At 48.0% G+C, this 16,356-nt stretch overlaps 1 protein-coding gene across 1 annotated transcript in view; it reads right to left on the bottom strand.

Annotated features, from left to right (window-relative positions):
- LOC134910008 (deleted in malignant brain tumors 1 protein-like) overlaps positions 1-16,356 on the bottom strand; it is a 71,188-nt gene that overhangs the window by 36,756 nt on the left and 18,076 nt on the right. The window contains exon 4 of the mRNA XM_063917542.1: positions 14,665-14,697. Within this exon, the coding sequence (XP_063773612.1) occupies positions 14,665-14,697 (33 nt within the window). The remainder of the gene's footprint in view (positions 1-14,664; positions 14,698-16,356) is intronic.

Raw genomic sequence — 16,356 nt, 5'->3', positions numbered from 1 at the left:
TGTCAGCATCAGCAGTCGCTCCAGACTGCCCTGCATCACCGCCAGCAGGTGGGCTCGGAATTCTGAGCCTTTTCCTCGCACCCCCAGTTGCGGGAGAATGTGAAGGAGGAGATGTTGACAGGTCGCGTTCCGCTTGACTTGACAATTTTGTCACCAGCAGGTCTTTCAACCCCAGCAGACTTGTGTCTGCCGGAAAGAGAGATCCAAGGTAGGCTTTAAATCTAGGATCGAGCACGGTGGCCAAAATGTAGTGCTCTGATTTCAACAGATTGACCACCCGTGAATCCTTGTTAAGCGAATTAAGGGCTCCATCCACAAGTCCCACATGCCTAGCGGAATCGCTCCGTGTTAGCTCCTCCTTCAATGTCTCCAGCTTCTTCTGCAAAAGCCTGATGAGGGGAATGACCTGACTCAGGCTGGCAGTGTCTGAACTGACTTCACGTGTGGCAAGTTCAAAGGGCATCAGAACCTTGCACAACGTTGAAATCATTCTCCACTGCGCTTGAGACAGGTGCATTCCACCTACTATATCGTGCTCAATTGTATAGGCTTGAATGGCCTTTTGCTGCTCCTCCAACCTCTGAAGCATATAGAGGGTTGAATTCCACCTCGTTACCACTTCTTGCTTCAGATGATGGCAGGGCAGGTTCAGTAGTTTTTGGTGGTGCTCCAGTCTTCTGTACGTGGTGCCTGTACGCCGAAAGTGTCCCGCAATTCTTCTGGCCACCGACAGCATCTCTTGCACGCCCCTGTCGTTTTTTAAAAAATTCTGCACCACCAAATTCAAGGTATGTGCAAAACATGGGACGTGCTGGAATTTGCCCATATTTAATGCACACACAATATTGCTGGCGTTGTCCGATGCCACAAATCCACAGGAGAGTCCAATTGGGGTAAGCCATTCCGCGATGATCTTCCTCAGTTGCCGTAAGAGGTTTTCAGCTGTGTGCGTATTCTGGAAAGCGGTGATACAAAGCGTAGCCTGCCTAGGAAAGAGTTGGCGTTTGCGAGATGCTGCTACTGGTGCCACCGCTGCTGTTCTTGCGGCGGGAGTCCATACATCTACCCAGTGGGCTGTCACAGTCATATAGTCCTGACCCTGCCCTGCTCCACTTGTCCACATGTCCGTGGTTAAGTGGACATTGGGTACAACTGCATTTTTTAGGACACTGGTGAGTCTTTTTCTGACGTCCGTGTACATTCTCGGTATCGCCTGCCTAGAGAAGTGGAACCTAGATGGTATTTGGTAACGGGGGCACACTGCCTCAATAAATTGTCTAGTTCCCTGTGAACTAACGGCGGATACCGGACGCACGTCTAACACCAACATAGTTGTCAAGGCCTCAGTTATCCGCTTTGCAGTAGGATGACTGCTGTGATATTTCATCTTCCTCGCAAAGGACTGTTGAACAGTCAATTGCTTACTGGAAGTAGTACAAGTGGGCTTACGACTTCCCCTCTGGGATGACCGTCGACTCCCAGCGGCAACAACAGCAGCGCCAGCAGCAGTAGGCGTTACACGCAAGGATGCATCGGAGGAATCCCAGGCAGGAGAGGACTCGTCAGAATTGCCAGTGACATGGCCTGCAGGACTATTGGCATTCCTGGGGAAGGAGGAAATTGACACTGAGGGAGTTGGTGGGGTGGTTTGCGTGAGCTTGGTTACAAGAGGAAGGGATTTACTGGTCAGTGGACTGCTTCCGCTGTCACCCAAAGTTTTTGAACTTGTCACTGACTTATTATGAATGCGCTGCAGGTGACGTATAAGGGAGGATGTTCCGAGGTGGTTAACGTCCTTACCCCTACTTATTACAGCTTGACAAAGGGAACACACGGCTTGACACCTGTTGTCCGCATTTCTGGTGAAATACCTCCACACCGAAGAGCTGATTTTTTTGGTATTTTCACCTGGCATGTCAACGGCCATATTCCTCCCACGGACAACAGGTGTCTCCCCGGGTGCCTGACTTAAACAAACCACCTCACCATCAGAATCCTCCTGGTCAATTTCCTCCCCAGCGCCAGCAACACCCATATCCTCCTCATCCTGGTGTACTTCAACACTGACATCTTCAATCTGACTATCAGGAACTGGACTGCGGGTGCTCCTTCCAGCACTTGCAGGGGGCGTGCAAATCTTGGAAGGCGCATGCTCTTCACGTCCAGTGTTGGGAAGGTCAGGCATCGCAACCGACACAATTGGACTCTCCTTGTGGATTTGAGATTTCGAAGAATGCACAGTTCTTTGCTGTGCTGCTTTTGCCAGCTTGAGTCTTTTCATTTTTCTAGCGAGAGGCTGAGTGCTTCCATCCTCATGTGAAGCTGAACCACTAGCCATGAACATAGGCCAGGGCCTCAGCCGTTCCTTGCCACTCCGTGTCGTAAATGGCATATTGGCAAGTTTACGCTTCTCCTCCGACAATTTTATTTTAGGTTTTGGAGTCCTTTTTTTTCTGATATTTGGTGTTTTGGATTTGACATGCTCTGTACTATGACATTGGGCATCGGCCTTGGCAGACGACGTTGCTGGCATTTCATCGTCTCGGCCATGACTAGTGGCAGCAGCTTCAGCACGAGGTGGAAGTGGATCTTGATCTTTCCCTAATTTTGGAACCTCAACATTTTTGTTCTCCATATTTTAATAGGCACAACTAAAAGGCACCTCAGGTAAACAATGGAGATGGATACTAGTATACAATTATGGACTGCCTGCCGAGTGCAGACACAGAGGTAGCCACAGCCGTGAACTACCGTACTGTACTGTGTCTGCTGCTAATATAGACTGGTTGATAAAGAGATGTCTATGTAACTATGTATGTATAAAGAAGAAAGAAAAAAAACCACGGTTAGGTAGTATACAATTATGGACGGACTGCCTGCCGAGTGCCGACACAGAGGTAGCCACAGCCGTGAACTACCGCACTGTACTGTGTCTGCTGCTAATATATAGACTGGTTGATAAAGAGATAGTATACTCGTAACTAGTATGTATGTATAAAGAAAGAAAAAAAAACCACGGTTAGGTGGTATATACAATTATGGACGGGCTGCCGAGTGCCGACACAGAGGTAGCCACAGCCGTGAACTACCGCACTGTACTGTGTCTGCTGCTAATATAGACTGGTTGATAAAGAGATAGTATACTCGTAACTAGTATGACTATAAAGAAAGAAAAAAAAACCACGGTTAGGTGGTATATACAATTATGGACGGGCTGCCGAGTGCCGACACAGAGGTAGCCACAGCCGTGAACTACCGCACTGTACTGTGTCTGCTGCTAATATATAGACTGGTTGATAAAGAGATAGTATACTCGTAACTAGTATGTATGTATAAAGAAAGAAAAAAAAACCACGGTTAGGTGGTATATACAATTATGGACGGGCTGCCGAGTGCCGGCACAGAGGTAGCCACAGCCGTGAACTACCGCACTGTACTGTGTCTGCTGCTAATATATAGACTGGTTGATAAAGAGATAGTATACTCGTAACTAGTATGTATGTATAAAGAAAGAAAAAAAAACCACGGTTAGGTGGTATATACAATTATGGACGGGCTGCCGAGTGCCGACACAGAGGTAGCCACAGCCGTCAACTACCGCACTGTACTGTGTCTGCTGCTAATATATAGACTGGTTGATAAAGAGATAGTATACTCGTAACTAGTATGTATGTATAAAGAAAAAAAAAAAAACCACGGTTAGGTGGTATATACAATTATGGACGGGCTGCCGAGTGCCGACACAGAGGTAGCCACAGCCGTGAACTACCGCACTGTACTGTGTCTGCTGCTAATATAGACTGGTTGATAAAGAGATAGTATACTCGTAACTAGTATGTATGTATAAAGAAAGAAAAAAAAACCACGGTTAGGTGGTATATACAATTATGGACGGGCTGCCGAGTGCCGACACAGAGGTAGCCACAGCCGTGAACTACCGCACTGTACTGTGTCTGCTGCTAATATATAGACTGGTTGATAAAGAGATAGTATACTCGTAACTAGTATGTATGTATAAAGAAAGAAAAAAAAACCACGGTTAGGTGGTATATACAATTATGGACGGGCTGCCGAGTGCCGACACAGAGGTAGCCACAGCCGTGAACTACCGCACTGTACTGTGTCTGCTGCTAATATATAGACTGGTTGATAAAGAGATAGTATACTCGTAACTAGTATGTATGTATAAAGAAAGAAAAAAAAACCACGGTTAGGTGGTATATACAATTATGGACGGGCTGCCGAGTGCCGACACAGAGGTAGCCACAGCCGTGAACTACCGCACTGTACTGTGTCTGCTGCTAATATAGACTGGTTGATAAAGAGATAGTATACTCGTAACTAGTATGTATGTATAAAGAAAGAAAAAAAAACCACGGTTAGGTGGTATATACAATTATGGACGGGCTGCCGAGTGCCGACACAGAGGTAGCCACAGCCGTGAACTACCGCACTGTACTGTGTCTGCTGCTAATATATAGACTGGTTGATAAAGAGATAGTATACTCGTAACTAGTATGTATGTATAAAGAAAGAAAAAAAAACCACGGTTAGGTGGTATATACAATTATGGACGGGCTGCCGAGTGCCGACACAGAGGTAGCCACAGCCGTGAACTACCGCACTGTACTGTGTCTGCTGCTAATATAGACTGGTTGATAAAGAGATAGTATACTACTAATATTATATATACTGGTGGTCAGGTCACTGGTCACTAGTCACACTGGCAGTGGCACTCCTGCAGCAAAAGTGTGCACTGTTTAATTTTAATATAATATTATGTACTCCTGGCTCCTGCTATAACCTATAACTGGCACTGCAGTGCTCCCCAGTCTCCCCCACAATTATAAGCTGTGTGAGCTGAGCACAGTCAGATATATATATACATTGATGCAGCACACTGGGCTGAGCAGTGCACACAGATATGGTATGTGACTGAGTCACTGTGTGTATCGTTTTTTTCAGGCAGAGAACGGATATATTAAATAAAACAAACAACTGCACTGTCTGGTGGTCACTGTGGTCGTCAGTCACTAAACTCTGCACTCTCTTCTACAGTATCACAGCCTCAGGTCAATCTCTCTCTCTCTCTCTCAACCCTAATCTAAATGGAGAGGACGCCAGCCACGTCCTCTCCCTATCAATCTCAATGCACGTGTGAAAATGGCGGCGACGCGCGGCTCCTTATATAGAATCCGAGTCTCGCGATAGAATCCGAGCCTCGCGAGAATCCGACAGCGTCATGATGACGTTCGGGCGCGCTCGGGTTAACCGAGCAAGGCGGGAAGATCCGAGTCGCTCGGACCCGTGAAAAAAAACATGAAGTTCGGGCGGGTTCGGATTCAGAGAAACCGAACCCGCTCATCTCTATCGGGCACTTCATCCATATACCAGGTTCTGGAAAGAAGTGAAATCCAAGTTCTCATACTTATCCAAGTGTCAAAATTCCACTTGTACAAAACATGACTCCGGGTATATAACCAGTCACTGCTTGCTGTGCACAGAGCAGTAAAAGTCAGCTGGAATCAATGGTCTGTGGTTCTCGGTGGGAACTGTTGGTCTGTGGTTATTGGTTGAAACCAATGGTCTGTAGTTATGGGTTGGGGCTGTGTTACCGGTGGCCAGGATCCCAATGGTCAGCATCCCAACGCCGGGATCCTGGCCACAGAATGCCGGTGGGGGGGGCGGGGCGGGGCGCAATGAAGCCCCTTGCGGGCTCAGTGGTTTTATTCTCACTCTATGGATGCCGTAGACACACACGAGTGGGAATAGTCCCTGTTAGTCGGCATGCCGACTGTTAGGATTTTGAATGGGCAGGATGTAGGGGTCGTATGGAGCTGATGGTCTGTGGTTATCGGCTGGAACCGATCGTGGATGGTGGATGGTGCTAGATGGAATTGCACAGGAATCACACTGAGGCTCTAACACAGAAGCGCTCTTTGCTCAAGCAGCAAGGGCTGTGAATACAGTGACACTGGCAGCTGGAGACTTCCTGGCCTGCCCCCTTTATCCACCCTGGCCAGCGGGGATTGGCTGCAGAAGTCAGCTAATTCAATATCAGCTCAGGATTGGCAGTGATCCGGTCTGCTGACCTCGGGTAACATGGCGGCGCCCTGCTCCCAGAGCACATGGAGGACACTTGACACTAACACCCTAGGTATGTCCCTGCTTCTCCTGGCGGTGTTGCACCCTGGACACCCTGCTGAACAGAGGACCACCTGGAGGCCCGCAGACCCACCAATGCAACATAGTCACAGCACCTGGAGCGGTGAGCAGAGGAAACCTTCTCCGCTAAGTAGGCTCCATCTCAGTGGCTGGTTACATGGAAGCCAGTTTGCGATTAGCAGTTCAATGATCGTATAGCCCACAAGTCCTTACGCATTTCTCCACACAGCGTGTGGGTTCATCAACACCATTTTATGGTACGATATTCTGCAGTGTATAATCAGAACTATGTACATTTTTGTATACTAATAACATACCTCCCAACTGTCCCGATTTTCGCGGGACAGTCCCGTTTTTTGGGGACTGTCCCGCTGTCCCACCCGCGGGCCGCATTGTCCCGCGGTGGGGGGCAGTCGGGAGGCTCTGTCTGTCGCTGCCCTGCTTAGCAGAACAGCGGCGAATAGACGCTGTGCGCATGCGCACAGCGTCTATTCACTGAAGTCAGAGGGAGAGGGGGCATGCCAGCGGCTCACAGAGCGCTGGGCATGCCCCCTCAGTGACGAAAATGGGGCGTGGCTTGCGATCGCGGGTCCTCCCATGAAGCCACGCCCCCATTTTCTTAGGACATGCCCCCTTTTCGGGAGCACACGCGCGGCTTTGCCGCGCGTGTGTCCCGATTTAGAAAGAAGAAATGTTGGGAGGTATGTAATAATACCAGTGCAAAAACGTCCATTTGGATGCTCACCCCTACTGTGGAGCCAGAACTCTCTGCAGTCTAAGTCTGAGGTTCCCAAACGCGGTCCTCAAGGCACCCCAATGGTCCAAGTTTTAATTGTATCCATGCTTGGCCACAGGTAACTTAATTAGCACCTAAGTTAATTTTATTTAACCATCTGTGCTGAGCCATGGATATGCTTAAATCCTGGACTGTTGGGGTGCCTTGAGGGCCGTGTTTGGGAACATTTGGTCTAAGTACAACCGCTGGACCGGCCAACTAAGACACAGAAGACATGGACTCCCTTCCGCTGATTGTCAAGAATCTGGACACTACTGAATGACGCTCAATGTAATAAATAATAATAAAGGTTCCATAGGAGTTGGCAGGCTGAGCTGGGTTGTTGCCTCATTAACTGTTGACTAAGGCCCCTGGTGAGTGCCATCATAGACACCTCTTAATTATTGCCCTGCCTGTGGCCCCCACAAACTTTAATCTGCCCCTGGAGATTTGCAGCATGAAGGTGCAGGCAACAAATCTGCAGCAACTGCATAAAGCTGCAGTGATCACATGGCTTGAATAATACAGGGCAATCTTAGAGACTAGGGGGTATATATAGCATTTTAAAATTGATTAAAATTGATCTAAGTCGATGTTGTGTTTCCAGGGCTAAAACACACATTTACTAACATTTAAAAATGAATATACAAAATTGGTTACTAAATGTGTGTGTTTTAGCTCCTGAACTGATTTTCTTCAATTTAAAATCGATAAAAATTGATTAAATCTACCTTTTGTAAATATACCCCATGGCAACTAATGTAGTTAGACACAATTTACAGAAACAATGTAGGGAGTTGGGTGGAGGAATTCATAGGGACACCTGAGGATGCTCATATCAGGATTAGACTATGCAGAGCTGATGCTATTAAACTATCACAGGTTGAGTATCCCATATCCAAATATTCCGAAATACGGAATATTCCGAAATACGGACTTTTTTGAGTGAGAGTGAGATAGTGAAACCTTTGTTTTTTGATGGCTCAATGTACACAAACTTTGTTTAATACACAAAGTTATTAAAAATATTGTATTAAATGACCTTCAGGCTGTGTGTATAAGGTGTATATGAAACATAAATGAATTGTGTGAATGTACACACACTTTGTTTAATGCACAAAGTTATAAAAAATATTGGCTAAAATGGCCTTCAGGCTGTGTGTATAAGGTGTATATGTAACATAAATGCATTCTGTGCTTAGATTTAGGTCCCATCACCATGATATCTCATTATGGTATGCAATTATTCCAAAATACGGAAAAATCCGATATCCAAAATACCTCTGGTCCCAAGCATTTTGGATATGGGATACTCAACCTGTAATGAGAAAATAGAACTGATAGGTAGACTAACAAATAGATTTCAGATTTGCTGGAGGGATTTTTATTTTTATCTTATGCCAATTGGGACAGAAAAAGAGGATACTCCATGGATACTAGGAACAATCTGAGAAATAAATTAGTGACTTAGGAGGATAATTTATATTTGTTTTCACAGTGCTTTTTAAATAGCAGTGTTACATGGTGCACAACCGTGGCAGCACTACCAGAGACATACAGCACATGTGCAAATGTAAATAAATGTATTAAAAAAGAAGATTGTGCATCCTTTCTATTGCATGATGGGTGCTACCCATCGCAGGGCAAGGCCACCCTGCATGCTAAATGGCCTGCCTAGTGGCTGCGACTGCAATTAAATTGCTGTCGCAGCAACTGTGGATGACCCCCTGCAGCTAGGCTGCATATGCAGGCGGTTCATCATCATTTTCTTGATCAGAGTGGCCGCGTGTGACATCACGCAGTCAACCCGAAAACGCCCCCCCCCCCCAGTTTTCCCCACGCCGCCCCCCCCCCCCCCCCCACAATGCACCGTCACCGCCCCCCCGAATGCCTCTGCTTGTCAATCAGGCAGATGCGTTTGCAGCCAATTTGATCAGATCACATTGACTGCTAGCGCATGCACAGGACGGGACCTGCACGTGTGCACTAGCGCTGCCGTCAGGCTTTTCTCTAACGTCCTAAGTGGATGCTGGGGACTCCGTAAGGACCATGGGGATTAGCGGATCCGCAGGAGACTGGGCACAACTAAAGAAAGCTTTAGGACTACCTGGTGTGCACTGGCTCATCCCACTATGACCCTCCTCCAGACCTCAGTTGGGATTCTTGTGCCCGGCTGAGCTGGATGCACACTAGGGGCTCTCCTGAGCTCCTAGAAAGAAAGTATATTTTAGGTTTTTTATTTTACAGTGAGATCTGCTGGCAACAGACTCACTGCAGCGAGGGACTAAGGGGAGAAGAAGCGAACCTACCTAACTGGTGGTAGTTTGGGCTTCTTAGGCTACTGGACACCATTAGCTCCAGAGGGATCGACCGCAGGACCCGACCTTGGTGTTCGTTCCCGGAGCCGCGCCGCCGTCCCCCTTACAGAGCCAGAAGCATGAAGAGTCCGGAAAATCGGCGGCAGAAGACTTCAGTCTTCTCCAAGGTAGCGCACAGCACTGCAGCTGTGCGCCATTGCTCCTCATGTACACCTCACACTCCGGTCACTGATGGGTGCAGGGCGCTGGGGGGGGGGGGGGGGGGGCGGCGACCTGAGGGCAATATATGGCACCTTGGCTGGCAAATCTACATCATATATAGTCCTAGAGGCTATATAGATGTAAAATTACCCCTGCCAGTATTACAGAAAATGCGGGAGAAAGTCAGTTGAAAAAGGGGCGGGGCTTCTCCCTAAGCACACTGGCGCCATTTTCTCTTCACAGTGCAGCTGGAAGACAGCTCCCCAGGCTCTCCCCTGTAGTTTTCAGGCTCAAAGGGTTAAAAAGAGAGGGGGGGCACTAAATTTAGGCGCAATATATGTATACAAGCAGCTATTTGGGGAAAAATCACTCAGTTATAGTGTTAATCCCTGCATTATATAGCGCTCTGGTGTGTGCTGGCATACTCTCTCTCAAAGGGCTTTGTGGGGTCCTGTCCTCAGTCAGAGCATTCCATGTGTGTGTGCGGTGTGTCGGTACGGCTGTGTCGACATGTTGGATGAGGAAGGTAACGTGGAGGCGGAGCAGAGGCCGATAAATGGGATGTCGCCCCCTGTGGGGCCGACACCAGAGTGGATGGATAGGTGGAAGGTATTAACCGACAGTGTCAACTCCTTACATAAAAGGCTGGATGACGTAACAGCTGTGGGACAGCCGGCTTCTCAGCCCGCGCCTGCCCAGGCGTCTCAAAGGCCATCAGGGGCTCAAAAAACGCCCGTTACCTCAGATGGCAGACACAGATGTCGACACGGAGTCTGACTCCAGTGGCGACGAGGTTGAGACATATACACAATCCACTAGGAACATCCGTTACATGATCTCGGCAATGAAAAATGTGTTACGCATTTTCTGACATGAACCCAAGTACCACATAAAAGGGGTTTTATTTTTGGGGAGAAAAAGCAGCCAGTGTTTTGTTCCCCCATCAGATGAATGAATGAAGTGTGTAAAGAAGCGTGGTTTCCCCCGATAAGAAACTGGTAATTTCTAAAAAGTTACTGATGGCGTACCCTTTCCCGCCAGAGGATAGGTCACGTTGGGAGATATCCCTTAGGGTGGATAAGGCGCTCACACGTTTGTCAAAAGGTGGCACTGCCGTCTTAGGATACGGCCACCTTGAAGGAACCTGCTGATAAAAAGCAGGAGGCGATCCTGAAGTCTGTATTTACACACTCAGGTTATATACTGAGACCTGCAATTGCCTCAGCATAAATAGGGCTGCTGCAGCGTGGTCTGATACCTTGTCAGATAATATTAATACGCTAAGACAGGGATAATATTTTGCTAACATTGAGCATATTTAAGACGTTGTCTTATATATAAAGGATGCACAGAGGGATATTTGCCGGCTGGCATCCAGAATTAATGCAATGTCCATTCTGCCAGGAGGGTATTAGAAACCCGGCAGTGGACAGGTGATGCTGCCTGTAAAAGGCACATGGAGATTCTGCCTTATAAGGGTGAGGAATTGTTTGGGGATGGTCTCTGGGACCTCGTATCCACAGCAACAGCTGGGAAGAATTTTTTTTACCTCAGGTTTCCTCACAGCCTAAGAAAGCACCGTATTTTCAGGTACAGTCCTTTCGGTTTCAGAAAAGCAAGCGGGTCAAAGGCGCTTCCTTTCTGCACAGAGACAAGGGAAGAAGGAAAAAAGATGCACCAGCATCCAGTTCCCAGGATCAAAAATCTTCCCCCGCTTCCTCTGAGTCCACCGCATGACGCTGGGGCTCCACAGGTGGAGACAGGTGCGGTAGGGGCGCGTCTCGGGAACTTCAGGGACCAGTGGGCTTGCCCACAGGTGGATCTCTAGGTTCTGCAAATAGTATCACAGGGATACAGGCTGGAGTTCGAGGCGACTCCCCCTCGCCGTTACCTCACATCAGCCTTGCCGGTTGCCCTCGGAGAAAGGTAGTACTGGCGGCAATTCACAAGCTGTACTTCCAGCAGGTGAAAGCAAGGTACCCCTCCTTCAACAAGGCCGGGGTTACTATTCCAAAATGTTGTGGTACCGAAACCAGACGGTTCGGTGAGACCCATTCTAAAATTGAAAGCCTTGAACACTTATATACGAAGGTTCAAGTTCAAAATGGAATCTCTCAGGGCGATTATTGCAAGCCTGGAGAATTTCATGGTATCACTGGACATCAAGGATGATTACCTGCATGTCCCTATTTACCCTCTTCACCAGGAGTACCTCAATATTGTGGTACAGGATTGTCATTACCAATTCCAGACGTTGCCGTTGGTCTGTCCCCGGCACCGAGGTATTTACCAAGGTAATGGCCGAAATAATTATCCCGTACTTGGACGATCTCCTTATAAAGGCGAGGTCCAGGGAGCAGTTGTTCGTCGGAGTAGCACTATCTTGGGAAGTGCTACAACAGCACGGCTGGATTCTGAATATTCCAAAGTCGCAGCTGGTTCCTACGACGCGTCTACTGTTCCTGGGTATGGTTCTGGACACAGAACAGAATAAAAAGGGTTTCTCCCGGAGGAGAAGTCCAAGGAGTTGTTGTCTCTAGACAGAGACCTCCTAATACGTATACAGGTGTCGGTGCATCAATGCACGCGAGCCCTGGGAAAGATGGTAGCTTCTTACGAAGAAATTCCATTCGCCAGGTCCCATGCAAGGATTTTCCAGTGGGATCTGTTGGACAAGTGGTCCGGGTCGCATCTTCAGATGCATCGTCTGATAACCCTGTCTCCAAGGGTCAGGGTGTCGCTGTTGTGGTGGCTGCAGAGTGCTCATCTTCTAGGGGGCCGCAGATTCGGCATACAGGACTGAGTCCTGGTGACCACGGATGCCAGCCTTCGAGGCTGGGGGGCAGTCACACAGGGAAGGAACTTCCAAGGCTATGGAAAAGTCAGGAGACTTCCCTGCACATAAATATTCTGGAACTAATGGCCATTTACAATGCCCTAAGTCAGGCAAAACCCCTGCTTCAAAACCGGCCGGTGCTGTTCCAGTCAGACAACATCACGGCGGTCGCTCATGTAAACCGACAGGGCGGCACAAGAAGCAGGATGGCGATGGCAGAAGCCACAAGGATTCTCCGATGGGCGGAAAATCACGTGTTAGCACTGTCAGCAGTGTTCATTCCAGGAGTGGACAACTGGGAAGCAGACTTCCTCAGCAGGCACGACCTCCACCCGGGAGAGTGGGGACTTCATCCAGAAGTCTTTCAAATGATTGTAAACCAGTGGGAAAAACCACAGGTGGACATGATGGCGTCCCGCCTAAACAAAAAGCTAAAAAAATATTGCGCCAGGTCGAGAGACCCGCAGGCGATAGCTGTGGACGCTCTGGTAACACCGTGGGTGTACCGATCGGTTTATGTGTTCCCTCCTCTTCCTCTCATACCAAAGGTACTGAAGATAATAAGGAGAAGAGGAGTAAGAACTATACTCATTGTTCCGGATTGGCCAAGAAGAGCGTGGTATCCGGAACTTCAAGAAATGATGTCAGAGGACCCATGGCCTCTACCGCTCAGACAAGACCTGCTGCAGCAGGGGCCCTGTCTGTTCCAAGACTTACCGCGGCTGCGTTTGACGGCATGGCGGTTGAACACCGGATCCTGAAGGAAAAGGGCATTCCGTAGGAAGTCATTCATACGCTGATTAAAGCTAGGAAAGAAGTAACCGCAAACCATTATCACCGCATATGGCGAAAATATGTTGCGTGGTGTGAGGCCAGGAAGGCCCTAACGGAAGAATTTCAGCTGGGCCGGTTCCTGCACTTACTACAGTCAGGGGTGACTATGGGACTAAAATTGGGTTCCATTAAGGTCCAGATTTCGGCTCTATCGATTTTCTTCCAGAGAGAATTGGCTTCACTACCTGAAGTTCAGACTTTTGTTAAGGGAGTGCTGCATATTCAGCCCCCTTTTGTGCCTCCAGTGGCACCTTGGGATCTCAACGTGGTGTTGGATTTCCTAAAGTCACATTGGTTTGAGCCACTGAAAACCGTGGATTTGAAATATCTCACGTGGAAAGTGGTCATGTTATTGGCTTTGGCTTCGGCCAGGCGTGTTTCAGAATTGGCGGCTTTGTCATGTAAAAGCCCTTATCTGATTTTCCATATGGATAGGGCAGAATTGAGGACTCGTCCCCAGTTTCTCCCCAAAGTGGTATCAGCTTTTCATCTGAACCAACCTATCGTGGTGCCTGCGGCTACAAATGACTTGGAGGCTTCCAAGTTGTTGGATGTAGTCAGGGCCCTGAAAATTTATGTTTCCAGGACAGCTGGAGTCAGAAAGACTGACTCGCTCTTTATCCTGTATGCGCCCAACAAGTTGGGTGCACCTGCTTCAAAGCAGACTATTGCTCGCTGGATCTGTAGTACGATTCAGCTTGCACATTCTGCGGCTGGACTGCCGCATCCTAAATCAGTAAAAGCCCATTCCACGAGGAAGGTGGGCTCTTCTTGGGCGGCTGCCCGAGGGGTCTCGGCTCTTCAACTTTGCCGAGCTGTAACTTGGTCAGGGGCAAACACGTTTGCAAAATTCTACAAATTTGATACCCTGGCTGAGGAGGACCTTGAGTTCTCTCATTCGGTGCTGCAGAGTCATCCGCACTCTCCCGGCCGTTTGGGAGCTTTGGTATAATCCCCATGGTCCTTACGGAGTCCCCAGCATCCACTTAGGACGTTAGAGAAAATAAGAATTTACTCACCGGTAATTCTATTTCTCATAGTCCGTAGTGGATGCTGGGCGCCCATCCCAAGTGCGGATTGTCTGCAATACTTGTATATAGTTATTGCTTAACTAAAGGGTTATTGTTGAGCCATCTATTGAGAGGCTCAGTTGTTATCATACTGTTAACTGGGTATTGTATCACGAGTTATACGGTGTGATTGGTGTGGCTGGTATGAGTCTTACCCGGGATTCAAAATCCTTCCTAATTGTGTCAGCTCTTCCGGGCACAGTATCCTAACTGAGGTCTGGAGGAGGGTCTTGGTGGGAGGAGCCAGTGCACACCAGTAGTCTAAAAGCTTTCTTTATAGTTGTGCCCAGTCTCCTGCGGAGCCGCCAATCCCCATGGTCCTTACGGAGTCCCCAGCATCCACTACGGACTATGAGAAATAGAATTACCGGTGAGTAAATTCTTATTTTTGCAGTGCAGTGCAACCTGAATAACCCCCATTGTTCCTTGTACAAGGAAAATAAATACATTAATTTTATGGCTTACCTGTTGTCGTAGTAGGGAATACATTCTGAGAGTCTGAAAATGAAAGTTTATAATCTGTAAAATTTTGGTAATAAAATAAAGCAATTGTATTGATATTTAAAAATAAGAATTTACTTACCGATAATTCTATTTCTCGGAGTCCGTAGTGGATGCTGGGGTTCCTGAAAGGACCATGGGGAATAGCGGCTCCGCAGGAGACAGGGCACAAAAAAGTAAAGCTTTACTAGGTCAGGTGGTGTGCACTGGCTCCTCCCCCTATGACCCTCCTCCAGACTCCAGTTAGGTACTGTGCCCGGACGAGCATACACAATAAGGGAGGCATTTTGAATCCCGGGTAAGACTCATACCAGCCACACCAATCACACCGTACAACTTGTGATCTAAACCCAGTTAACAGTATGACAACAGAAAGGGCCTCTTAAAGATGGCTCCTTAACAATAACCCGAATTAGTTAACAATAACTATGTACAAGTATTGCAGATAATCCGCACTTGGGATGGGCGCCCAGCATCCACTACGGACTCCGAGAAATAGAATTATCGGTAAGTAAATTCTTATTTTCTCTATCGTCCTAAGTGGATGCTGGGGTTCCTGAAAGGACCATGGGGATTATACCAAAGCTCCCAAACGGGCGGGAGAGTGCGGATGACTCTGCAGCACCGAATGAGAGAACTCCAGGTCCTCCTTTGCCAGGGTATCAAATTTGTAAAATTTTACAAACGTGTTCTCCCCCGACCACGTAGCTGCTCGGCAGAGTTGTAATGCCGAGACCCCTCGGGCAGCCGCCCAAGATGAGCCCACCTTCCTTGTGGAGTGGGCTTTTACAGTTTTAGGCTGTGGCAGGCCTGCCACAGAATGTGCAAGTTGAATTGTGTTACAAATCCAACGAGCAATCGACTGCTTAGAAGCAGGTGCGCCCAACTTGTTGGGTGCATACAATATAAACAGCGAGTCAGATTTTCTGACTCCAGCCGTCCTTGCAATGTATATTTTTAAGGCTCTGACAACGTCCAACAACTTGGAGTCCTCCAAGTCGCTAGTGGCCGCAGGCACCACAATAGGTTGGTTCAGATGAAATGCTGATACCACTTTAGGGAGAAAATGCGGACGAGTCCGCAGTTCTGCCCTATCCGAATGGAAGATTAGATAAGGACTTTTATAAGATAAAGCCGCCAATTCAGATACTCTCCTGGCAGAGGCCAGGGCTAGTAACATAGTCACTTTCAATGTGAGATATTTCAAATCCACCTTTTTCAATGGTTCAAACCAATGGGATTTGAGGAAATCTAAAACTACATTTAGATCCCACGGTGCCACCGGAGGCACCACAGGAGGCTGTATATGCAGTACTCCCTTGACAAAAGTCTGGACCTCAGGGACAGAGGCCAATTCTTTTTTGGAAGAATATTGACAGGGCCGAAATTTGAACCTTAATGGATCCCAATTTGAGACCCATAGATAATCCTGATTGCAGGAAATGTAGGAAACGACCCAGTTGGAATTCCTCCGTCGGAACCCTCCGATCCTCGCACCACGCTACATATTTTCGCCAAATGCGGTGATAATGTTTCACGGTGACTTCCTTCCGTGCCTTAATCAAGGTAGGAATGACTTCTTCTGGAATGCCTTTCCCTTTTAGGATCTGGCGTTCAACCGCCATGCCGTCAAACGCAGCCGCGGTAAGTCTTGAA

Source organism: Pseudophryne corroboree, chromosome 4, assembly GCF_028390025.1.
Source record: "Pseudophryne corroboree isolate aPseCor3 chromosome 4, aPseCor3.hap2, whole genome shotgun sequence".
In the NCBI taxonomy this organism is placed as follows: domain Eukaryota; kingdom Metazoa; phylum Chordata; class Amphibia; order Anura; family Myobatrachidae; genus Pseudophryne; species Pseudophryne corroboree.
This window is presented reverse-complemented; position numbering and strand designations above follow the sequence as displayed.